At 37.1% G+C, this 26303-nt stretch overlaps 2 protein-coding genes across 6 annotated transcripts in view; one reads left to right on the top strand and one right to left on the bottom strand.

Moving 5' to 3' along the window:
• The window catches only part of LOC136808371 (protein Aster-B-like), a 28120-nt gene extending 10086 nt beyond the window's left edge, over positions 1-18034 (top strand). For 4 of the 5 annotated variants that reach the window (XM_067064903.1, XM_067064902.1, XM_067064907.1 and 1 more), the window contains 15 exons: positions 2172-2354; positions 3068-3587; positions 4163-4215; positions 4721-4814; positions 5706-5821; positions 6719-6861; positions 7004-7053; positions 7335-7388; positions 7761-7916; positions 8983-9043; positions 9399-9437; positions 11158-11253; positions 16048-16125; positions 16553-16595; positions 17117-18034. In XM_067064903.1, coding sequence (XP_066921004.1) covers positions 2172-2354; positions 3068-3587; positions 4163-4215; positions 4721-4814; positions 5706-5821; positions 6719-6861; positions 7004-7053; positions 7335-7388; positions 7761-7916; positions 8983-9043; positions 9399-9437; positions 11158-11253; positions 16048-16125; positions 16553-16595; positions 17117-17260 — 1830 coding nt within the window. In that variant the 3' untranslated portion in view covers positions 17261-18034. Of the gene's footprint in view, positions 1-2171; positions 2355-3067; positions 3588-4162; positions 4216-4720; positions 4815-5705; positions 5822-6718; positions 6862-7003; positions 7054-7334; positions 7389-7760; positions 7917-8982; positions 9044-9398; positions 9438-11157; positions 11254-11820; positions 11987-16047; positions 16126-16552; positions 16596-17116 lie in introns of those variants that run through there. The other variant, XM_067064905.1, reaches the window with a different exon arrangement.
• Positions 18035-18794: 760 nt separating this feature from the next.
• Positions 18795-22497, bottom strand: LOC136808370 (uncharacterized). The gene is made up of 3 exons (XM_067064901.1): positions 20890-22497; positions 20336-20553; positions 18795-19232 (listed from the first exon to the last, which is right to left on the bottom strand). Exons 1-3 carry the CDS (start codon positions 21423-21425, stop codon positions 18865-18867), a joined length of 1122 nt encoding a protein of 373 aa, XP_066921002.1. The 5' UTR covers positions 21426-22497; the 3' UTR covers positions 18795-18864.
• Positions 22498-26303: the final 3806 nt, after the last annotated feature.

Genomic DNA, 26303 nt, shown 5'->3' with positions numbered 1-26303 from the left:
ATTGAAGAATCAATCGCTACAAACATTTTTTTTCTTTATACCGTTTTAATGATCTGCCAGATGAGTTTTTGTTTTCAAAAGTGTAGTTCCAAAAAAAAAAATTAAAATAAATTTAGCATAGAACAAAACAATGTTTGGTGTCCATTACTGTTTTCGGTTCTATTAGGTGGATTTTGGTTCTATTTTTATTTTTTTGAGACTTGGAGGATATAGAAGATGAAAAATTTTAGTTTGAGATTCTTTTGTATGTTTTTGAAATCATGGGAGACCTTTTAAATCCATTAAAAAATCATAATCGGACGAGAAAAAGAAATTCATGGAGCCTTCTACATACACGGCAACGTATGGCCCTTCATTTCCATTAATTTTCACTCTGACTTTATTGCCTTGTTATTTTTTTTTTTTTTTTTTTTTATTTATTCTTTATTTAACGTTGGTACAAAACAAAATAGTACAAAAGACTAATTCAAACCAACATGACAATCTAATATTTACTTAATAGTAAATAATATAGGATAAAATTCTAAAAACATTAAAAGATTGAGCACAGTTTGCAAGAACAATATATTTTTGCTTTCAAAATTTTTGTTTTAAAGCATTCTAATGATTCAGATGTTTTGGTCTCATTGGGCAATCTATTCCAAGCCTGTCCTGCCCGATAGTTAAAGGAGTTCAAGCAAACTGCATTTTTTGGCAGTGGAAGTTTAATTTGAGCGCCTCTTCTAAGTTTTGGAGGACGTGGGGAATCGTTATCCTCATCATCACTCCCTGTTTCACGCTGGATAATTTCAAACTGGTCCCAGCCTAGTTTATTTCCGATATTATTGACGCTCTTATAAACTTCCACTAACATGAGTTGGAGGTTTTGAGTATGGATAGACGCACAATTTGCTTTAACCAAAAGCTCGTCATAATCAAGATTTAGAAGATTTTCTTTAGCTCTAAGAGCTCTGTAGTGAGCTTCAGTCAAAAGATTATGTGCCATCTTACTGCAAAACATCCAAATGAGAGGGCAATACTTAAAGGTAGATAATATAAAACTATTAAATAATAAGTCTGCCTGATCTTGGTTCAAATATGATCTCATTCTCAGGATAGATTTAGTTTTTTGAGAGGCTTTCTTACATAGATCCTGAATATGAGTATAAAATGACAAAGCACTGTCGATAGTAACACCAAGAAAAAGAGCATTCTCAGAAGATATTAGTGAAAAATTTCCTATGTCAATAGATATATTTGCATTTTTAGTACCTGGAAATAACATCTGGAACTTCTCCGGATTGGCTACAAGAGAGTTATGTTCAAACCAAGCGAGAATAACTTGCAAGTCTAATTTTAAGGCTTCAATGACTTCTTGCAAGGAAGAAGCACATTTATGAAGAGTATCATCATCGGCGAAGTTACAGAGGTCATCTTCATTTACAAAATAAAATGTATTGTATGAAAAAGCTTCATGAATTTCTTTTTCACATCAGGTTATGATTTGTTTGTAAAACATTTTGTTTTCCAAAACTTCACATATGCTGTATAATGTTTTAAACAAATGAAACAAAATGAAACAAAATGAAAATTGTATAGAAGCTCCAAAGAAAGTTGAGTGTCTTGTTCTCTGTAAATGTTTTTACTGTGGTTGTGTCCACATGGTTGATATCAAGGCTATGGATTATGTTGACCTTGATGTGAGTGACTTGTTAGGCTTTGACCGTGCTCTCATGAACCTTTAAAGTGAACCTTGCGAAATGAGAAAAACACTGTTTTCAATCATATTGTATTTGTAAGCATCCAGCTTTTTAGCTCCTTAAGATTAATTCGCTAACTTTTGCTGATGTTGGTAAAAACCTTGCGCTGTACTATGTACGGATGTATTTCACTCGTCCAGTGAGAAAAACGACCCTGCCGACGCATCTGACTGTCTGGTGTTCGTCCGATGTGCTACAATACACAAATTCTTAACACCGGACTTTTTCTTTAGCGTTTTGTCTCGCACCGGACGCACCGGACCGATTAACGCCTGTCCGGTGTTTGGATTGTCTAGTGGTTAAAAGTTTTATCACTCGGCACCGGACATTCCGCGTCGTTGGGAAAACCTTAACTCTGTCCTCAAAGAAAAGGAACCGTTTGCCGTCATTCAACTCAATTTACTTTACTCTCTTTTCTCTCTCTCTTCACAGCCGATGTCACCGGACGAATTGAAGCAAGTGTGTAAGAAATACCGACAGAAGAAGACTGGTGAAGGTGGTGGAGGAGCAATTGATGGAGATCCTATCAACTATGAACTCGATGAGACGGGCGATGAAGTGAACGAAGATGATCTAGTCTCCACAAATGGATCAACTGAACAGCTTAATAAATTGGTGAGTTCGTTGTTCTCATGGTATGCACCATTGCAATGTCTTCCACGGACCCAAAACCTGATTGGTTGAAAGGCGCCGTGGTATAGTGGTCATTGACCTTGGTTGCTGCACAGGCGACTGAAGCTCGATTCCCACACGGTGTTGTGGTTCACTTGGCAAGTGAATGAACCTTCGTCCGGGTCAATCCATGCCATGTGAAGTTGGCTAGTCAGTTCAGGGTGCTGACGGGGCGCTAATTGAAAGCGTCTATGACTGATTTTACATCACTTACAATCAATCAGCTGTTGGATCCGTGATGTAATGTCAGAAGTCATTGCAGTGATGCATATCATGATTTAGCGAGTTTATGTACTGATTGATGTCGAAGACTACGGTAAGTGAAGTTGACGCAAAAAAGTCAATAGTTGATGTACAGCCCTATATCGCCTTTGCTCACCTAAACAGACGACGGTATTTTAGTGTTTTTACCGTTGTTGAGCAAAGTGGACGGTGATTTTAGCGACATGTCAACTTTGCCGTATACCGTCTCCTTCGATTTATCTCGAATACAAAAACTCGCTATTGGCTCCGATTGGGAGGTTTTTGTCGGCTGATATTTATTCTTTAAAAATTCCAAGCACAAATGAGGACAGGTATAAAATCTGTTCATGTCAGTTTATGTTGAAAGCTGGGGAAGCCATTTCATCGAGTTGGACTCGATCACTTTCTTTCAGGATCCTGATGAGGGTGCATCAGACATCAACAATCACAGTAGCGGTGCAAATTCATACAATGTCAGCACGCATGCGTCAGATGTTGCAGCAGATTTGCCTTCAGAAGATGCCGAGCGACACCCCGTTATACCAACAGAACAGACGAACGGTGAAACAGGCGCGGAAGAAACGCTCATCGGAACTATCCCTTCACCTACGGAACCATCCTTTGAAGCAACGGAAGATGGCCGACACTCACCCAAAAAGACGTCGTCCGTCAGTAATTTCTTAAACGGCAATATGGGGCAGGATGAGGCGCGAGAGAAAATCAAGAACGCCTTCAAACATGGCATACCAAACTTGGGAACACGCTCTTTGAGCAAAGCGTCCGATTTGTTCCGTAAAAAGAAGAAAGGTAAAAACCGGTCGCATCGCCATCAACATTCCGTCCACTTGACTGTTCCAAATGATGGTGGGGAAACAACCACCGACTTTGAGGAAGGAGATTCAGACGCTTCCACAGACAACCGACTGGATGAAGGTCAGTTAACAATCTGTTACTGGGTTGAGTTTAATCGACTAACAATTTGCATTTCTCTGATCTGTAGCGTTATAGTTAGGCTGCGCGCATCCCCAGAATTTATTTTGTTATAGGGGATGCGTATCGTGTATGAAATTCTCGTCCGAGAATTACCTCAAATTTGGGGTAACCAAGATTTGCATAAATTTACATAATTTCGTCACATCCAATCAAAGAAAGAAAAAAATGATGAGTCATTGTGCTGTTGTTTTTATAATTATCAATTTTCATTCATTGAACAAAGAAAAAAAGAAGTCATTGTATTGCTATGACGCATAATCAAAAAAGAAAAAAGAAAAGACGGGGGAAAGTTGGGACAGAAATATTTTAGACGATACGCATCCCCTATATCAAATCATATCAGAGGGGATGCGTGCAGCCTATATTATAGTAGGCCTGTGTAAGAGTCACCATTCGAAACCCTTTCGGTATAGCCTCTTGTAAGTCTATAATGGAGAATTCAAAGTAATTTTTGTTTATGAGACTTACCACAGTCTATTGACCTTTTATCTATGATCGTTGTATTTGCTTTATAGACATACTTTGCCCATGTCACGATTCACACACAGGGACGGAATACACGAACGAGGTGAGCCTCCTTCTCTATGTTCCGCCATTTACATACAGACAACTTTTCAACTCGTGTCAATATTAATGCTGTCATATCGTGTCTGAAATCGAGAGGTTTATGTCAGACTACGTTTTCCGACAGGGATGCAACCATTGAGTTTAAAGCCCAAAGGGCTAGAGTAGAATATCTAACCTTTCCCAGGCAAGAAAAGGTGAATCCACTTATTTCCCATCCAGAACGCGTCTAGAACGCGACGCAATCATGACGACGGATTGTATGTAGCAGTTCTTTGTTTTTGAGGACTACATTTTTTGAAATCTAGCGATAGATTCTACTTTTAAAAACCACGCGCGGGCGTTCTGGAAGAGAAATAAGTGGCATTTCCCATCTAGGAGTCTCGAGGATAGCCCTTCGGACATGGAAGTCAATGGACGCAACCATCGTAAAATATAATTTTCTCACATGAGTTTAAAGGGCAAATTTCCATTGTAAGACGAACGCAACCTACTTTTTCTTCAACCAGGAGTTCGACATGGACGTGGACACACTTTATACTCATTTATTTGCACAAGATTCTGAACTCATGAAGCGTGTCTTCGAAGAGAGAAAACATGAAAGTTAGTATTCCTCACTTTTTTTCACCTAACGAAGTGTTTGCTACTTTTGGAGAAGGAATTTTAGAGAAACTAAAAAAATCCTTGTTTTTTTTTATATAATTTTGCAGGAGCCAGTCAGCCAAAATAGAAAAACGAAGCGGCTGCTTATGTTGAAATTTTCGTCATCTTTACATACGTGACTTCATCAGCATGTAGCTCAACAAAAAATCTTTTGATAAGGGAAGCTTGTTTTCACTGAAGATTGCTATCCATCCTGAATGGCATGAAACTTTGAATATGAAATTAACTTGAATCGTTTTCTTTACTCATACTGATAAAGGAAGCTTGAGATTTAACGAAAAAAGTTTGTTATAATGACCACTCTTGAAATTAAAGGCCGGTCTCCACTTGTGCGCGCTTTGATCGCACTAGCGAGATTATGTATCTGGAATTCTCTACGGCTACGGCTAAAGTGGCGAGGGAAATGGCGAGTAAGGCAAGTAATGGCGGGTGTAAGCAAGTTCGATATTTGACGTACGACATGATGTCGACTTTGCTTATACGGTGTTTTGGTGTTTTTCCCGTACAGAGCAAAGTAGACAACGACATGTCGCCTTTGGTGACGACCCGTACGCTCAGCCCCGCAACCGTAGCCGTAGAATATCTCCGATACATAATCTCGCTACTTTTTCGAACTTTCACGCTATTGGTCAAAAGAAAAATGAAGCAACTCCATTGGTGCAATCTGACGTAACGGTTGAAAAAAGTTGAAAATGTGTTCAACTTGTTTTCGAGCGCGCGCTACATTTTTATGACGTAATCTTTTTTCCAAGCAAAAAGGATTGAAGCTAAAAGGTACGATCGCAGCGTGCGCAAGTGGAAACCGGCCTTAACATTGATTAATTGTTTCAGATTGGAGGTACACGGCACTTGAAGACGCAGGGGATCATCAGACACAAACATTAACATACACACTTAACCTCAACTATAGTATCGGCCCCAAAACGTCGGAAACCGTCTCTAAGATGGTGAGAACCTCTTTCTTTTAAATATAGAAGAAATATTAATAAAATAAAAGTAAACGTTATTCAGTTATAACTAAAGGTTAGGCGCGACTGATGAGAAATTGATAAAGTTTCAAGTTGATTATAGCCCAGTAGTCACCAACTTAACCAGGCACATTAGTAATAAGTACAAGTAAACGTTTCAGTCGTTGTATAACTAAAGGTTAGGGGAGACTGATGAGAAATTGACAAATTTTCAAGTTGATTATAGCCCAGTAGTCACCAACTTAACCAAGGAACACATATTAATTAAATACAAGTAAACGTTATTCAGTTATAACTAAAGGTTAGAGGCGACTGATGAGAAATTGATAAAGTTTCAAGTTGATTATAGCCCAGTAGTCACCAACTTAACCAAGGAACATATATTGATTAAATACAAATAACTTGATAAAGTCTCAAGTTGATTATAGCCTAGTTGTCATAAGTGACATATTCAGTTATAAGTAAAGGTGAGAGGTGACATGGGATAAGAATGAAGAGAAATTGATTTGGTGGTACTCATCTCGTGCTACGCTTGCGACGAGCTATATGCTCTACCACGTTTTTCGAGTGCCATCACTAAATTCCCATCCGTCTCATTCTAGAGCTGACAAGTCCATCGTGTTTCATTTCTGACTGCCAATCAATGGATTCGAATGTTTTGAAATTAAAACGCTCAAAATCCTAACATAAAATATAAAACAACCTTTCAGGGGAAATTTACATAGCTCTTCTAGTGAATAAAGGAAAATGAAATTTGTGGCTTGGATAAACCTGAAGATGTGTGATCAGATGATAAATGATCAATTCTTCCGCACATTTCAGTAACAAATCATTTTATTGAAAAGTTCATTCTCCTCTTCTTTCTCATATTTTTAGGTGTTTCCAAAAGACAACAAACCAGGATCCTATTACGTCATCACAACAGAAAACCGCAGTTACGGTGTCCCGTATTCCGACAGTTTCCACGCATCTGTCCGTTATTGCATCACGCGGGCCGTCGGTAATCGTTCACGGCTAAAGTAAGTTTAATAGCGGGCATTTTGATCTTGCTCATAATGAAAAATATTATTACAATTTTGATGATTACGTCAATCATTTTGAAAAGAGTTTGCCAATGACGACTTTTATTCATGATTACATATACTTATTTTTTGTTTTCAGGGTTCACGGTGACATCGTATATACGAAGAGAGTTTTCGGTCTCGTCAAAAGTAAGCATCGTTTCATTCTTTTTACATAGTCATCGAACGTAGTGTCTCTCATAGAACTCAACCAGAGTTGCATTTACCAATGTCCACCAACGTTAATTACCACACCACCTTGTAGAAAGATTCAAGAAAGGGGGTGTTCCTGATGACTTTGTTTAGCTGGCTGAACTTAATGTAGGTTAAGGTTGAGGCGTTTCATAAACGGACGAATTATGTTTTGTTGTTATGCTCAGACCAATATCGCTATTTCTAGCTTTTCTTTCACTTTCCTCTTTTGCTTTCAGACATGATTTCACGCAATGGGGACGAAGCTATGAGAAGCTATTATGTTTATCTTGGTAAGTGAGTCCACTGTTTTTATTTTCGTTGAAATCTCAGGAAGAGCGTCTAAGCAGCCATTCGTTGTTGTTCAAAGTCTTATCGTGTATATTGGTAGAACTGTAAGATACTTGAGATATATACAAGAGATAATTTCATATTAGAGTGACGTTGGCTTGTTTAGATCCTAGATGTTGATTTGAATCCTCAAGATTGCCACCAGGTCAAGGTGATATAATAGTGAAATTTCTATTATGCGCCTTTTCATAAAACTGGATTGTTACTTGTGTTAGTAGCATAAAAAAATTTTTCGGGCCGCCAAAGATGTTAAATTTTGGTTGAATTTAACTCGCACTTCACACGCGCTAAAATATAAACATTTACATTTTCAGCTGAAGTTCTAAAAACCGAATCGGAATCGACGCCCATCGCAACAAATCCAATCGGAATCGACCGACAGAAGCGCAAATCGAAAAAGAAAGTTTTGACGAAGAAAGTTTCGAAAGAACCTGGCAAAAATATCGAATCGCAACGAAAGTCATCTTTACGTAAGTCGTTGGAGCGTTCTAAGAACTGTTTCATGTATAAACAACGTGGCTTTTTAAGCTTTTTAGTTCCTTGTAAATTCATTTCTATTCGTTTAAGCCTAAGGATAGTTGAATGATTCTCAAAAATTTCCAAATAAGCCAACAATGCAAACCTCCCATAATAGACCTTATCGGAGTTTTAGATTTTTCTAAAAAAGCGATGCATTGTGGGATTGTTTCCGAAGTCTTTCAATAGAATTCCCTCGAGGAAAATTTCTATTGTAATACTCCTGAGACAATCCCACAATGCAAAAAATCAAAAACTCCGATAAGATCTATTGGGCTATTCCAGAAAAAATTTGTACCCCCTATGTTGCGGAGGTCTTTTTCGGGAAAAGTGACACCCCGGATTTTCAAATTTTCAAGATCCCCCTGGATTTTTTCTCATTTTTTAGACTACCCTGGATTTTACCTCCTCTGCAGTCCCACAGCCCCCTTGGATTTTTCTAACACTAGACACCTTTCTTCTCAATTCTTTAGACTACCCTGGATTTTACCTCCTCAACATATAATTCTGCAGTCCCACAATCAGACTAGGATCTTGGATTTTCAACCTTTTTCTACTGACCATGCTGGATTTTTGAGTTTATTTTACTGACCACCCTGGATTTTTTACCTCGTTTTATTAACCACCCTGGATTTTCGACCTCATTTTGCTAACAACCCTGGATTTTCTCACTCAGAAAACTGAACCGCTCTGAATTTTTTTATTCTAAAAAACTTGACTACCCTGGATTTTTCCCCTTGAAAGACCGGACTACCCTTGATTTTCCTCCTCAACATATAGTAACCACCCTAGATTTTTACACTCGAAAAACCGGACCACCCTGGATTTTTCCTCCTCAATATATGGTAACCACTTTATTTTCCATACCACCCTGGACGTCACACCTTCTCAACATAGGGGGTACAGATTTCTGGAACAGCCCATTCAATATCTCTAATAATATGCTTTTTTGAATTGTTCAAATTGGTTTAATTCTTGAAAATTTGGCGTGTCTTCTAACCTCATCCATTTTTCTTGTAGATACACCCAAACCGCCCATTCCCGCCTCTCAACAAGAAAATAATAACATATTCACACAAAGGTAAGACCCAGACGTAAATTTACAGAAATAGACTTCCTTGTAAAATTATTTTACTTCAGGTTGTGTATCTGAAATGAAAAAACTACTTTTTTCGTGGAATGCTTTTATGCTTGCGACCCAGTAAAAGCCCGATTGGTGATCTTGCCACATTTTGAATTTCTTTTTCCCTTGAACCATTCGACTGACTGACTGACTGACTGACTGACTGACTGACTGATGAACTGGATGTATTGTTCATAATGGGTATGTTTGATGAGTAGTCAGCCTCGTTCTAGTTTAAAATTTGTACTCAAAAGAAGACTCCGTGCGAATGTTTTTCTTTAATTCTTTTTGATTTTTTTGTTTTCTTTTACAGCGCTCTTTCATCCACGGCACTCATCACGCTTAGTGTTATGTAAGTACTCTCTTATAATAACCGATGGTGCTCTTGTTTACACGCTTTTCTTTTTATAAGAACAAGCTAATTTTTGGACCTACCCCGGTGGGGTGGAGGTCCTATAAATTAACCTGTGTTCGTCCGTCCGTCCGTCCGTTCGTTCGTCTGTTACCAACTTTTCTCAGGATTGAATCATAGGAATCTTTTGATTATTGGTACAAAGGTGCAAAATGGTAGTGGCCAAAATGTGACGGAGCCCGATTTTCGAAAAAAAATTTTTGGGCAAATTTGGGCCAATAAACGGCTAAAAAACGGGTTTTTTGGACTTTGTGAAAAATTGGATCATTAATTTTTTCTGATTTTTTGCATGAAAGTAGGCTAACATCATTGGTAAAAGATGACTCAAGCAGACTTTTGCAAAAAAATTTTGTTGGCTCAAAAAACGCATGTTTATCTATAAGAATCGCTATTAATTAGCATACATCAATGTTCTTAGTCAAATTACTCAATTTTTTTATGAGATTGATGCTTTTTTTGCTCAGGAGGGCTTACTTTTGAAGAATTTGTGTGTTTAGACATGAAATTTTGGTTGCTTGGCGTGTTTTTATAGAAAAACTGGCCAAATTCGATATTTTTTTATAAGCACATTATCAATTACTTAGGTATTAGCTTTTCTGGAGATTGGTTCTTTCATTCTTTATGATTTTTTGCACAAAGATGCATAACTATAAACCCTCGAATGTGACGGAGCCCGATTTTCGAAAGAAAATGTTTATGGGCAAATTTAGGCCAAAAAATGGCTAAAAAAAACGGGTTTTTTGGATTTGGATCATTAATTTTTTCAGATTTTTTGCATGAAAATAGGTAAAAGATGGCTCAAGCAGATTTTGGCAAAAAGATTTTGTTGGCTCAAAAAACGCATGTTTATCTATAAGAATCACTATTAATAAGCATACATCAATGTTCTTAGTCAAATTACTCAATTCTTTGATGAGATAGATGTTTTTTTGCTCACGAAGTCTTGAATATGAAAGAATATTTTACGATCATGAAATTTTGGTCTCTAAACGTTTTTTTTATAAGAAACAAACAACTAATTTTAATAGATCGTCACTATTTGTGTTCTGAATGATTTTTTGACGGTCATGCTCACGTAGATATCAATTATATGTGTGTTAAATGCATAACCAGGTAGGTCCATAAAAGTATCACTTGTTTAGCTGAGGCCCGGCTTTATTATTTTGTGATTTTTCTTACCTTATTCACTTATTGACTAAAAAGAGGTTTTAAATTGGCATTTTCTAAGTCATTTTTAAAATCTGACGTTTGGATTGTTCTTTGTTTGTTCTTGAGTTGGACCCAATCGAGCTTTGTGTTCTTATAAAATTGTTCTTTATAAAGGAGCGTGTACACGTCTTTTAATAAGAACAATAAGAACATCCAAAATTTTTGAAGCCTAAAAATATTCTTATCATTTTCTTATTTTCATCATTTTGTGAGTAACCTTGTTCACTTTCTATAAGAAATCGGGCGTTTTAGAGTCTGCAAAGCCTTAAAATGTTCTAAACCTGTTCTTAAAATTTGAGCTATCAAGCCTTATGTTTTTATATATTTTCTCCTGATAAAAAAAACGTGTATTTGTTGAGAACTAGCGGATGAAGTGACGCAAAAAATGTGAAGTTTATTTGTTGTAGAGAGGTTTACTGTGTTAACCTTTTTGTTTATGTTTATTTTTTAGTATCTTCTTATTGCTTGGGACGAACCTTTACATTTTACGACGATTGGGATCCTTAGAGGGAAACATGGTCGTCAGAAGCAGGGGCTGGACCCCAAAGTAAGTCACACCCTTAACATTTCATTGTTATATAACGAGGTCTGTTTTCCCCCTCATTCTCCGCTTGTGGTAGCGTGCTGAGTCATTGGAGTTATTGTGTGTATGTCATTAAATAAAGATTGTTAGAAAAAAAGAGAGAAAGTTTGCCGCTTGTCACATTGCGACATCTTCTCTTGCAACTTGATACAATCAGTTCATTTTTGTTTCCTGGGTCAGTAAGCCTTTTCCTTCAGCAAAAAACACAGGCATACATTAGAGCTTCGATGGAACTTTCTTTTCTTAATAATACAGTTGAGTCTCCATACAGTAACTCGAATACGCACGGGGACATAAATTTGCTCGAATTAAGGAAATTTTGAGTGACGAAATAAGGTTCATTAGGCAGTGTTAACTGAAGGGACGAGAAAACCTGTTTGAGTTAAGAAGACATTCGAGTCTCTACTGTATGTGATAAGACAGATGTCGAACCATCTACGACTTCACTTACAATAAGTTCCCTCTAGTCAATTGGAATTAGAATAATTAGAACTTCATTTAGACTACTATTGTTTTTATTCAAACTGGCAGATGTGACACTGTTGCATGCACCTCTGAAAAAGATTCTTGTGTCCTGGTTTACTCGAATGGTGATGATGATAAAAAAGTATTCGTACCCTACACCCATGACTATTGAACTGGTATCTGACTTGAATCTTTGTAGTGTCAGTGTGTTTTTAAATGTCGAATCTTCAACACTTTACCTATCACCGTGGATTCATGACTGTTGGTTTGAATCTGAAGCTGAAGTCGACCGACGGGACAAACAAGACCTTGCGTTTGATCTCGATCCTCTTGAAAGACCACTCAAACGGGACTGGTGGCTGACATTCCTGGAATGCATATCCTTTCTTTGACATTGTGGAAAGGATTGGGAGACAACGTCAGAGACTTTGCAAGATTTTTGATATTTCAGATCCGGGCATGAAGATATGGTCTGATTAATATGGATTGATATTTTAGATCCTTGTATCTACCGCTTTTTCGTTTCCTTGTATTGATGCTTGGAGAAGTAACCCCTCTTTTTCCTTAATCAAACGTTTCGGTTTAATATCATTTGAGTGCTGTTGTTCAAACGATGTTGGCAAGTTTTTTGTGTGGTTTCTCGATATTCAGAAAGGAGAGGATTTTGTACGATATTAATTGGAACTGAAAAGATCTACAGTTTTGATGTTAATTGGAATACAGTATGACTGAAATCGCTTTGTGGTTGAAAAGGAAAAATGAAGCTATAAAAGTCATCAGAATTGCAAGAATTACTCTCAATTACTGTCATAAGATCAGCTTGAAAAACATTGCACGACCGGCATGCTTGAAATCCTTCAGTGAAAAATATTTGAAAGAACAACTCTCAAAGTGCCTTCAGAAATACCTCGGATTGAAACAGTAACTAGCTATGGAGCAGCTTCTCCTTTTAAAGTCGTTTTATATTTCCCTGATGATGTAATTTTATGCTATGACTGTTATTGGTTGGACAATGAATTTAATGCTTCATTCACAAAAATGTGAAAAATTGGGAAAATGTGAAAAATGGGGAAATGTGAAAAATGGGGAAAATCAAGTAATTTTCTTTTCATTTTCAGCGTTCAACACAACGCTTAATTTACAATTCATACTTATGGCATTTTGTTGTGGACTCATTTTTATTGGTTTAATCAAACACGATCCCAATCTCTTTCACAGTTTTTCAACGCAAATAAAGTCCATCATACAGTCACGTGGATGTGGTTGACGTGGTTACTGCTTTTACTGTTTTTTTCTTTAAAGCAAAGATGGGGGGCAGTGGTCTTAGTGTAACGTTTTTATTTACTTTTGCTGATCTTTTGAAATTTCGTCCTTCTGCCAAAAATAAAAAGAAGGATTATTCCACTATATGTAAACAGATTGGTATCTGAGAATCTCAAAACAATACTTGAAATTTGGTTAAGACTGTCTTGTTTTGTTAACTTAAGCAGTATTTCCAACAACAACAACAACAACAACAACAACAACAACAACAGATATAGCTTACACTCTCAAAACAATACAAAAAAATCAGTTTTTTTGTAGCCTTTCAATCAGGTTTGGTTGGAAGCAAAAATGACTTTTGAAGGAAAAGATTTTCTTCTTCGCCATTCTTTCTTACCATCAAATAAAGCGTCTCTTGATTTCACTATCGACGCCAAGCTGCAGTCTTACGAGAGGTTGCGATTCGGTTTCTCACACTTCGAGTTATACCATGGTCTTGATCAATCAGGAAAATATTACACTTTCTTCTATCGATCCAAATGTTGTATACATCGAAGGAATGCTGCGGAAAATAGTTTTTTGCCGAGTGTGTTCCCCACTGTAAATGCTGTTCGTCCAGTTATCGATTGTTCTTGTAAATGCTGTTCGTCCAGTTATCGATTGTTCTTGTAAATGCTGTTCGTCCAGTTATCGATTGTTCTTGTAAATGCTGTTCGTCCAGTTATCGATTGTTCTTGTAAATGCTGTTCGTCCAGTTATCGATTGTTCTTGTATACAGCGGCAGTTGAGGGTTCCTTCATTGAGTTTAACCAGACATCAGAGAAAGAAAGTTTGGGTGAGCAAGTCGTTCTATACGATACATCTTCCACAAGGCTCTTTACCATTAACCGGGATATCGAGTCCAATGTTTTACATGTTGCTTATTCACTACAACGAGATCGCTTCGAAGGAGCAGGGAGGCAAGAAAAGGAAGATTTTTTACCTACTCAAAGTTTGGAGTTGAGTTTTACGCATGCGTATAATGGTGACCAATTCACGTTTGCTGATTTACAAACTACGGGCGGGAGCACTGGTGTATTGTTCGTGACCACCCTTCTTTTGCAGGACCCGCCCTTGTTTATAGTAGACGTGATTGACATTAATGGAGGCGGTCAACTGATTCATCTGAAGCGAGTAGTGATGAATAAACTACCTCTACAACCCACCGCTGTGGATCTTGAGATACTAACATTTTTGAATCGTGAAGATAATCTGTTGTATTTCTTCGACTCGAATTTTAGACGGGAACGGTTTATTTGCGCTGTCGATTTTCGCGGCCATGAAATCTTAAAACATGACATGAATCTTTTGCAACCTCCCAATAATAACAACGCATTTCTTGGGAAAGTTTATCATCTGTTTAATTTCTGGCCATCATTCTACACGAAGATTTGTTTTCGCCGACATCTTTTCAATTGTGCCCGATTACCAATGCCGGAGTTGTCCCTCTGAAAGCCGCCCATTTCCAAGCGGCGTACACCTTCCATAATTTTGATCTGCCCTTCTTAAAGCCACCCGCTATGTTTAAGCTAATCAAACTTTTCGGTGCCTATTACCTGTGTGCAAATGCTCAAAACGAGGCTGGTCAATTTTGTATTTGGTCATACGATATTTAGAAAGGTGAAGAGAGGAATATGTACGAAGCTGGAGACGATGAAACGATTCATGATTTTGGTATCAATTGGAATATGAATGAGATTGCTTTGTGGTTGAAGACGAACCAATCAAAAGATGGAGATTTCCTTAGATTCGTGAAAATCGCTCCTCATGAGATCAGCTTGAAAAGCATTGCACGATCGGCATGCTTGAAACCTTTCAGTGAAAAATATTTGAAAGAACAACTCTCAAAGTGCCTTCAGAAATACCTCGGATTGAAACAGTAACTCGATTGAATAAAACTAAACTTTGGAAGATCGACACTTTTAGAAACTCTGCGTGGATATCCCTAGTTATATTAACAAATGACACGAGGCGGAACCTCTTAAATGCTACACTCAGTCACAAAATACTTGGCACAAAAGGGAAATTCACCGGGGTGTTTTGAAACCACAATCGATTTGTAAGTGCTCTAAAGTAGGTTGGAAGGGTAGAGTTTTAATTCTGAGTTTTAACGCTAGACTTAAGACTTAGACCTTAGGATCTGAGGATCCAAAAGTTCAAAAATGGTCTAGTAGGGCTTGAAATATAGCCTAGGAACCAATAAATCCCTCCCAGATCGAAATAATCGATGAAATCAAGTTGAAGGCCTAAAAATTGACATTCTCGCTCGAACTTCAATTTTCGAAAAATGGTAAATTAGCCAAAAGTGCCAATATATTATGGCACTGATTGTAGAAGAACATTTGCTTTTCATCTGTGTATTTCATTTGACTAACGAAAATTCTAACTAAAATTATAACTTCTGGTTATTGGGCTTTCCCAGAAAAAACTCTACCCCCACTGTTGAGGATATTGATTTTTCGAAGTATCGAACCCTCTGGATATCCTACTTTATTAGTAAAGACCCCCTGGATATCCACTCTTAAAAATATGCTCAACTCCCTGGATATCCTCTCTTATAAAGATTCTTACCCCTGGATATTGTATTTTTTACTTGAAAAGACACTTTACTTCCTGGATATCCGCTCCTTTGCAGATATTTAACCCCCTGGATATCCACTTTTGAGCAAAAATCGTTAACCCCAGCTGGATATCCGATATCCTCAAAAAATAGACAAAGATATTCACATTTTCTTTATAAGAATAACTTCTATAAGAATATCAGGGTGTAATTTGGGGGTTAGAAAAATAGAAAAATAAGAATAATGCTCACCCTCAACCAAAGTACACTATTCTTATAAAGTAAAGCGTGCATTATAGATAGATACGGGTACGCCACAAAAAAAGTTTCTCTCTTTGAACTTGATTTTCTGGATTTCTATAAATTTTCGTTGAAGTATTATTATTTTGCTTTTTGTGTTGTTTACCATTATCATTTTTTCTTCCTTGTAGGGAACTGCCTACGAGCAAAGAGGAATGGAAAACACTCTTAGAATATCAGAAAAATCTACACGATATAGAATTGATAAAGTAAGCATATACACTCGTGTATAAAATCAATATCAAAGCATAAAAGGAGTGAAATTGGTGCTCTTTGGTACAACCTGGAGTTTGGGATTAAATGCTTAACCAGTAGCGTACACAAGAGAGACGCAAAATTTGTGTAGGAGAGCAGGTTTTTATGACACAGTAATAATCTATTCATAATGTAAAAAGGATGATTACCTTGTCGTAAAAACCTGCTCTCCTACACAAATTTTGCGCCCCTCTTGTCTACGCTACTGCTAAACATATTGAAAAGATGCAATGCCTTTAAAGAGCATCCGATATTCGAAGTTTAAAGAACTCCAACATATTTCTTCGATATACGACCTGAAACGGGGCATTGACTAAGAAAAACATAATGACAGGTTATATATTGTTTCTTATCCACCAGTATTGTTTATTTACTTTCCAGGTTGAAAGAAGTGATAGGGAATACAGCTTTACTTATCAAACAGGTATACTTTACTTTAGGTCTCTCTCATCTCTTTACTCGATCCTCTTTGTGTTTTTCATGGTGTCCCTTTAACTGTCTGAAAATGTTCTTAGAACTTGTGAAATTTCTGAAAGGACAGCAGCGTTGTGCATCATGCCTTGAAAATAAACTTTTTTTAAAGTAACAAAACCTGGTATGCCAAAAGCTATATGGAAGGGTTCAGGCTTGAGTGCACTAGTGAATCCATCGCATTGCCGCCCTCACAAATAAAGACATCTGCAGTCCTTCAACCTTGGTAGACTCGAACCCACTCCCCTTGTGACGTTACCCTTCGTAGAAACCGAAAAACAATTCATTTTTCATCTTCGTTTTTCCATTTTTAAATTGTTTTTCTTTTTTGATAATACTCCTGTTTGTCTTTTCAACAAGCACAAAACCGCTATCTAATTCGAATTCTATCAAAAGTTATAGCTTTTTTTGTCTCCGCTGCAAATTATATTGAGACGGACTTTAATTTGATCAACGTCCTTTTTTTGTTGACAGGTGGAAGGCTCAATAAGTGCATTGTATTCGGAGGTTGATAAAAGCGTTGCTAGTAGTTACGATAAACTTTCTGAAGGATTAGAGAATCTCCAACAACAACAACAGGGTTCGAACGAGCCTGGAGAAGGGAAAGTAGAATTATAGTACACCGTTATTGGACCGACAGAGGATGGTGTGTGAAGGTGCTTTTCTTCCAGTTAGGCTGCACTCCCAAGGTAGTCCCTGACTCCGACAATTTGGGAAGCGTTCAAAACAATGAAGAGGGAAGATTTGATTTGGATTTTCGTTCACCGTCTCACTTCACAGGTTACTCCTGTTGAGATACTGTCCAACGAACGGCACAAAAGAATTTTTCCGGCGGTCCCAGTCCGGCAAAAAGAAATGACCCGCCTTGAAGGGTGTTGTTCGTTTCACGCCCACACCCAAAAGCTTAACGTTATTTTCGACTTTCTTCAAAATACCTTGAGTGTACCCGTCATCGATTCATGCGTTAATTTTTCGCATGCAAGCTTTAAACGAACTCTAACATGTACATACGAATGACCGGATATTCGGTTTGATGGTTATCTTGCAAACCATCCGAATATTTAATTAATTCTGGAATAATGGGTCAGTGTTACACGAGGCAGGTCCTTGTGCATTCTGCATTTATTTCGCGTCATTTTACGAACCGTATCATTGGAGGAAAGATTCTATTTTGTTTGGCTTTAGTAGTTTTCAGGGGGTAAAATGCATTAGTTAAGTTTTCTTGAATTTTTCTATCGACAAAATATTGAATTTATTTTTCTGTTCAGACTTTTTCTATGTTGTTTTGTATTAATTAATTTAAGAGAAATATTGTTCTCCTACGAGAATCTGTACTTTAAAAAAATCTAAAATTGTAAAATAAAAAATTTTGAAAAAGAATTCACAACTTGACATTTTAGAGTGTTCCTTGCTCCTATATTTGGATTGGTATCGTTTTGGCGTCGCTTTCTTACAATCATTTCGATTCTTAAAGGTTTTGTTTTTTAATAAGGGTGATATCGTTTGCTTACTCATCAATTTTAATTTACGAGCTTTTTCACATTGGATTGACACGGATTGGCCAGAAAGAGGAAGAGAAAAACTTTTTTTTTCTTATATCAGCACAATATAAAAATAGGTACACACTGGTCCTGATATGAAACATGTGTCTGATATGAAACGGGAACACTTATGTAAAAATAAAAACTTAAATCAATCAACATAAGCATTTCGTAAAGTCAAATCAGCATTTCTTGTTGTTCATTACTATTTTGTTTATTAACTGTTTCTTCTATTCTTTGGGTTTATCATATACGTTGTTGTTCGCGTCGACTACCTTAAGGGAACTTATTTTGGTGGGAACTAATTTTGACGAGCGGCAAAAATCCTGAAAATTTTTAATTTTTGCGAGAACTTATTTTGGCGATGAATTTTTTTAATTTTGGCGAATGACAGCATAAATCTGTTCTATTTTGCCTTATTTGAAGCTTTTTTTGTGAGCTCAAGAAGTTATTTAGGCAAAATACCAAAAACTTTAATTTTGGCGAGAACTTTTTTTGGCGAGTGAGCAAAATATTTAATTTTGGCGGGAATTTTGTCTAAACGCGCCGAATTCGCCAAAATTAGTTCCCTTTTTTGCGCTTTTCAGTATGTTGTTAGGTAGACTGTTTATCGATCTTCGTAACTTTTTATTTAAACCATTTTTAGTATGAATGAAAATCAAACATTCCAAACAACCAATTTTAACAGTTCCTTCTCCGCACTCTTTCACCAGAACAATCTTTACCACCAAATATAACAGGTGGATTGTTGCAGAATCGATAATACACATTCTCACCACAACGATCATCATCACATCCGGAGACTTGCGACCATGCTGACCATCCGCCATCTATGGGAATGTTCTCAATGCAATCATAACAATATCTAAAACAAGTATGGTTCATTATACTTTGGAATGCTGGGATTTGGCAATGCCCCTTTTCTGCGTAAGACTTGCAACCGAGATTTGAAGATATACAAGGCATGTATCCAAGGTTGGTTTGCGCATTCACATGGTGTTGTAGAGGGTTACGGAAACCTGGTAATTGCATCTGCCAAACCTTTAACTCTACAAGAAAGGAACAAGTGTTGCTTTTCAGTCTTAGTCGAAAATTTTAATATTTTCCAAATTATTGCAAATTTAATAGTACACCCCTGTCTCATGCCCCGGTGCAGATAAAAATTCCCATTGAAATCTCAATGGGGGGATAGAAATTTTATTGTTCCAATGCTAAAAAATCCAAATGGATGGTTTTGGAGTGTAATTTTAAACATTATTAGATCTCGAATGGGGATGAAATCAAAATCAAATTCCCAGTGGAGCTGAAATTCCAGGGTATTTCCCCACTGGGGATGAAACTTTTGCCAAATTTTCCAGTGGGGCTGGGGTCCAAGCGGGTCTGTGACACAGGGGTGTAAGAGTGGAGGCTGTTTTTTCCAGATGAAAGAACTCACGGAAAGCTTTGGTTTCCAGTAATGTTAATGCATTTTAATTTTGTTGACGTCATAGTAGAGGGCATTTTGTAAAATCGCTAGACTGTTTTGTTAGAAGCACTTGTTATACATTTTTGGAAAGCTAAGGGGTAGGGGAATCGAAATTACTATGTTTCCAATTTTTTTTCGGACACTTTGGTGTGATATTGAGCTTCAAAAAGCGCAAAAACTGGACAAAATAGCTGTTTCTGGCTGAAAAGCACGGTTTTCAAGGGTTAATATCTCGAGTTAGGTACAGAAATCACCTATACTTGCAATATATCTCTAATCTTAATTTTTTGAGAGCTTTCCAAAAATATACAACAGGTCTCTTTTTTCTCGAGCTAAAATTTTCGTTAATTTTTAACCCTATGATTTTTGCCTGAGACAGTCATATTTGTCCGAAAATCACACCAAAGTGTCCGAAAAAAAATTGGAAACATAGTAATTTCGATTCCCCTACCCCTCAGCTTTCCAAAAATGTATAACAAGTGCTTCTAACAAAACAGTCAAGCGATTCCAAAAAATCAAACAAAATTCCCCCTACTATCATTCGGTCTCAAACACAATCGTGTTTGGGTTGAATAGATACTATTAATACTTAGCAGATTCGTGCGCCTTATAGACGTGGTGGCAATAAGAGTAGAATTTTAGAATATGAAAACCAGTTCCAAAGAAGCCTTCGAACGAGCAACTTACTTTTTTCGTACTTAAAACTTGTATCCAATTGTTCATTCTCTGGTAATCTTTCTTTGAAGAAAGCCACCAGAAATCCAGACTTTGTCATTCTACTATAAGAAATCCCAATACCATACTTTGAAGCATTCGTCCAGAAGATTTGTTGCAAGTTTCCAGCCATGTCGATTGCTTTATTCATGAAGAGGTTGTCAGTGGCAACAAGACCATTCACAATTTTGCTGTGAGATGAAAAAGGAGGTGTTGTTAGCTATATAAAATTCAAGGAAGTCATTATACACGTTTTTTTTATAAGAACATCTAAAATTTTTGTAGCCTTTTGGATGTTCTTAACATTTTTCTCATCGAAGCCTTATGCTCTTATAAAAAAACATTATGATGAGTGATGATAAAAATGCCCGAGTCAGGAAGATAACGTGTCTCTCGATAGGGAAAATTGTTATTCTGGGCACTCCGGAAATTGTTGTGGAAAAGTTACCCCCTTGCTAAAAAAAGGGAAAACATACAGCCAGTATTATGGAAAAATTGGTGGCTTAAATACTGCTTGAGACGCTTACTTTGCCCAACCACTAATTGCCATTTCGCAACCAGGTCCTTGGTCCATGTTATCTGCGAAGTAAATCAATTGTCCTAGTTCTCTTTCTTCATCAAAAAAAGCAAATTTACTCCCTTTGTGTTGACGCCAGCGAGAAGCAAGATAGACAGCCCATCGTTCTGCTTTGCTTGCTAATCCTCTCTTAAATATCATGATAGGTTTATGTACGTGCGCGCGGAAGACTTCGAACGCGTACGTACATTCGAGGTTGTCACGGTACACGTCAATATCCTTATCAAGTAATGCTGCGTATATTTCTGTATCACTGACATTCAAATAGTCAGGTGGTGACCTCGCTATTTGTCGTTGGTAAGCACTGTTGTCACCATAGTAACCGTCCATGATGACGTCGTCATCATCTTCAGATACCCATTCAGAATTTCCTTCTGATTTATCTGACAGCCGACCAACCACATGGGTTGCAAAAATGACCGATATAAACAATAAAAAGACTAAAGTTTGTACTATTCTCAACTTATTGCCATGATAATTCATCATCTTAAACGAAAATTTTCACTCTTTCACTTCACACAAAACTCAATCTCGTTCGATTTTTTTGCAGTCTCCTTTGTGTATCTCTTTCAGCATTCTTTCTCCTTTGTTTTTCTTCTTTTTTTTTCACACTTTCTCTTCCTATTTATGCTTGTTTACTGTACAACCTCGTGTTTAGTTTATGTTGGTTGAATCTGATAAGTTGTGATACTTTTCTGTATATGTAATGCTTGCCCTTCCGCTTTTATACACTTCCGCACTTCTTACGCTCTTATGGAAAATAATCAAGATGTGCAACCTCGTACCCAGGGGCACTTGCATCACTTGTTGTACTTTTTTCTATAAGTACACGTATAAGTTTTTTTTATAAAAACATAAAAATAATTAGATGTAAAGGACAGTAACTGTAATATTTGCGCGGACTTAATGAATTGAGAATTTAAAACTTTTACGTGCGGACAAAACTCCCGCGAATTTGCCCATTTTTTCACCCAATATCTTTCATTATCTTTCTTATCTTTTTAGTAAAAGCTTTACTAGACCTCTATGAAACAATAATATGTATAGGAATTACGAAAACGACAGTGGATGCAATTAGGGTAGGTGGTGTGATGCAAGAACTAAACCCGGTGACATGTAGTCTGAATTGCAGACCTCTACAAAACCCCAGGTAGTATAAGGAGCATGAATCCGTTAGTGGATGCCAGCAGCCTAGGTGACATGTCGTGCGGATGTTTTTTTTGTAAATTATGCAATGTATGATGACAACCTTCATATAGGGAGGTTTGTAGGGGCTCGAAATACCTTTTTCCCGTAAAAATTTTTGCTAAGTCTCGGAATGCCGAAAATTGAAAAAAATAATAACACCGTCACACCGGTTTGTAGAGGTTACAAATACCGGCATAATAACAAAAAATAAGGCTAAATGCCGTGTCACCGTTTGATTTTACAATACCGTTTTCCCGTCTCTTATTTTTTCGTAAAATACCGTAAAATACCGTACTAAAATAGGGCCAAACCCGCCACACCGTAAAATTACAAACCCCTTATGTAATGTATGATGACAAACTTCTAGAATGTAAGATAAAGAAACCGTGGATAAACTTTATTCGTAATGTAGTTAAATTGTACAATTTCCCGTCTCAAATATCGCACTTAAAGTTAAACAGAAAGGTTTATGATAACAAGATATCTTGTGAAAATCACATTTCAAACCCTCTTGATAAGACCATCAGATGGTAAACAAACATTGAATATGGATGAATGACGTGACAAAAATCTTGATAAATATAAAATTGTTTTTGTTGTTCGTTTTTCGCATTAGTGCTGAGTATTGACATTTTGATAAACGATGAAGGATGAAGAGTGTATCGCTATAATGGCTCTTCCGAGATCTGTCTGACTTTTCAGTTGTTGTGATGTATACAAATTTTGTATCCATCGGGAGCTGAATAAGAGCCCGACCGGAGTATTAAGATCGGAGAGAAGGTCGGGTGCGGACACAGGTCCTGTGACTTTTACCTTACACTTAGGGCCAGGGCAAACCAGTCAAACATTTCATCCAACACTATTTTCCAATGTTGGATGAAATGTTTGATTGAAAAACTTGCGTCGTTTGGATGATATGAAGCGAAAATCAAGGCCGGGGCAAACCGATCCAACATTTCATCCGACATGACACTTTTTTGAAAATTCAAAAAATAAAGAAAAAAGTACCACCAAACCAATCCAACACGAAAAATTACACAATTCAATGAGAGAGCTTCTTTGATCTCCCCGCAAATGCTGGATGAAATGTTTGATGATGATGGCGATCAAACTTCATGCATCCACCAACACCGTCCAACACGATTTTTCTTCTTTTTTTGAATTTTCATTTTTTTCCAAAAATTTGAATTGACGCAAACCGGTCCAACATTTCATCCAACAGCAGAAAAAAAGGCATGTTGGATGAAAAGAAAGAATTGGCGAATGAATGAAAAAGTACCTTTGCGCTTTGGCTACTTCTTCTCCCCCCCCCCCCGTCCGGGCGGGGAGACTGCTCAGAGTTTTACGCCTTCGCCCCCGCCCATCCACTTTTGGCGAAATTCGAATTTGTGATTATAATATTTTGAAGACTAAAAGATATGATACTTTATCTATTTTAAAACAAAGAACTTTTTAAAATTATAAAAAGATATTTCACAATGCAACTAACAAAAATAATTTAAACCTAAAATTTTATTAGTTATGATCAGTTTTGGCAAAGTTTTACTAGAAAAAATTCCATTTCACCTTGGTCAGTAAATTTGTAAAGCATTTGTTTTGAAACGCGAAAGAAATTCTTATAAAATTCTCAGAAAATGTTCTATTCTGTTCTAGTCTACACAATAGACAGATCCAGTCTTTTAGGCCTTACTCTTGGTCTATAGGCACTGCTATAGGCGGCCACTAGTGACCCCCACCGGGAATTGCTTATTAATAGGTTTAAACATAATAGACAACATTCACAAAAGATGTTTATCAATAGAGATTTTAAATAAAAGAATGTTTAAAACACAGCTGATTGGCTTAGGTTTCGAAACTCTCTATTGTTTCATTAAAACCTCAGTGCGCATGCGATTTATCTGGAGAATTTCAATATTCAAAACAAGAGCAGTGCTCATAGCCCGAAGAGTAGGAGTTTTACGCTCGATACGAAGGGAGATATGACGTAGCCTAATTCTGTTCATGTTTCCCACTTCAAAAGTTGAAAGTCTGTTTCAAAAGTTTGGATCAAACTGGTATGTATGTGGCAAGTTGAATTAAAATCCAAAGTCTGTGTGATGTTTATTAGGCAAAGTTTCAAGGAATTTGGTCAGCGTTTTATTATAAATTGACAGGTCCACACAGATGGTGTGTGATTCTGCGATTCTGCGTAGCCAGCGCTACCAAGCGCTACCCTTCTTGGAAGTAGGCACTTCTGTATTAAAAATAGAGATTGCAAGGCATGTTATACGTCGTTTTTGTTATTTTCCTTTTTCCTTTAGTGGATGGGATACCCCATCTCCTCATTTGTGAACTTCCTTTAAACTTCCTAAAATCTTGTCAGTACTTTCCTTGGAGTCGGTTGAGTTCTCAAGATCTCCTTTCTTTCCTTCCTTTATCTCATTTGCTGTCACCTTTTCTTTGTTGATGTTGTTCAACCTTTCTCCCCATAGTTTCTTTTTGCCTCGATCATATTGAGTCATACTTTGAGGAGAAGTTTTACATCTTCAACACCAGGCGTAGTTAATCGATATAATCGATAATCTTGAGTAATCAATGAATAATCGATAAGTAATCGATGGATTAGATATCGATTAGCTGATAGAATCGATAGGTAATCAGACCTTCAAAAAATCTTGAGTATCGATCAGCGTACAGCGATCAATTATTCCCAAGCTATTGATTACTTATCGATCACATATCGACTACATAACGACCCTGGACACCGCCGTACATTGTACAGTAGTGATGTCCGGTGGGTGTACGGTGGGTACGGTGGGATGTACGGTGGATTTCGAGTTAACCTATTTCACCACCATACCAAATTCAAAACAACATTTTAACTTGATTTCAGTTTCAGAAAGCATGCAAATTTTTAGATATTCAACCGTGGTCGGACTTACTGAAAAACTTCTAAGTCGGAAAAACTTTCTTTGGTACATTAAGTTTGACCACGGAACTAGCTGGGAGACCCGACTTCTCTGTCTATGTGGTTTTAAAAAAATATCAAAGTATAGACAGTAGTAGCCGGGAATTATACAAGATGCAAGAATTAATCGCAGAATTTGATTGGCTAATATCTTATTGTTATGATTTGATAAACAAAAGTATGACGTCAAACAGCTCTATTGAGTATTGTTTCAAGAAGTGGCGCGAGCTTTTGAATTGTTTTGAAAAAATAACGGTTTTTTCTTTTGTGATTTGAAGTGATTTGAATCGAGTCAATAATTCCATACTCTGTATTTCAGTGAAGTTGTTGGGATTTTGACAGGATAGAAATATTTTTGTAACAGAGTATGGTCTCCAGACTACCACGGAACTTGTCTTTCGCGATCGCGAAGTTAACCTTTAATTCCCACCGGACATTTAAATCAAGCCCCACCGTACAACACCGTACAATGTAGGGTCGTCCAGGGTCGTACTACATACAACCTATGGATTATTTATCTATCATGTATCGATTGTTAACAATCATCGATTACTTATCGATCATGCATTATTGATTACTTATCGATTATTTACTTATCTTCGATCATGTATCTTTATCGATTATACACCTTATAGATTTCTTGTTCTTATTTTAGATCAACAACTGGATGAATAATCACAAACGAAAGTTCAAGAATGGGACCTATAAGCCCGGATTTTATAGAGCTAAAATTAATAAATCAAAACATCAAAAGAAATAAATATCTAAGAAATAATGTGGCTTTATTTTTTCATATTACCCATTTGTCTGGAATCTTTTTAAGCCTAATCGTTCCCCAACTATTTGATAGTTCTAAAATTTTCCACTCGTGACTGTTTTTTTCAAATCCTCTCCCTGATAAAGACCTCAAATTCATCATTGAGGGGTTCCACTTTATATCCATACCCAGCCAGGCATTCCTGGACAGGTTTTAGATGACGAAGCATCATATCAACCTAATTTACTTTACCATTGAAGAAAGCGGTAGAGACGGACCATGTGTATGAAATAAAACTTTCCAAGAAATGGCGTACTGTGCAACCCGGACCTGGACCGGACCCTGGACCCTTAGAAAACCCGGACCCCGGACTTTTACAAAAACCAGGACCCCTCGTAAATTTTCGAGAAAACACGGACCCCCTCAAATTTTTGTAAAAACACGGACCCCCATCAAATTTTTGTTGCAAAAA

Source organism: Clytia hemisphaerica, unplaced genomic scaffold (genome assembly GCF_902728285.1).
Source record: "Clytia hemisphaerica strain Z4C2 unplaced genomic scaffold, Clytia hemisphaerica genome assembly, whole genome shotgun sequence".
In the NCBI taxonomy this organism is placed as follows: Eukaryota; Metazoa; Cnidaria; class Hydrozoa; order Leptothecata; family Clytiidae; genus Clytia; species Clytia hemisphaerica.
The sequence above is the reverse complement of the archived record's forward strand: the minus strand, read 5'-3'. Positions and strand labels throughout refer to the sequence as shown.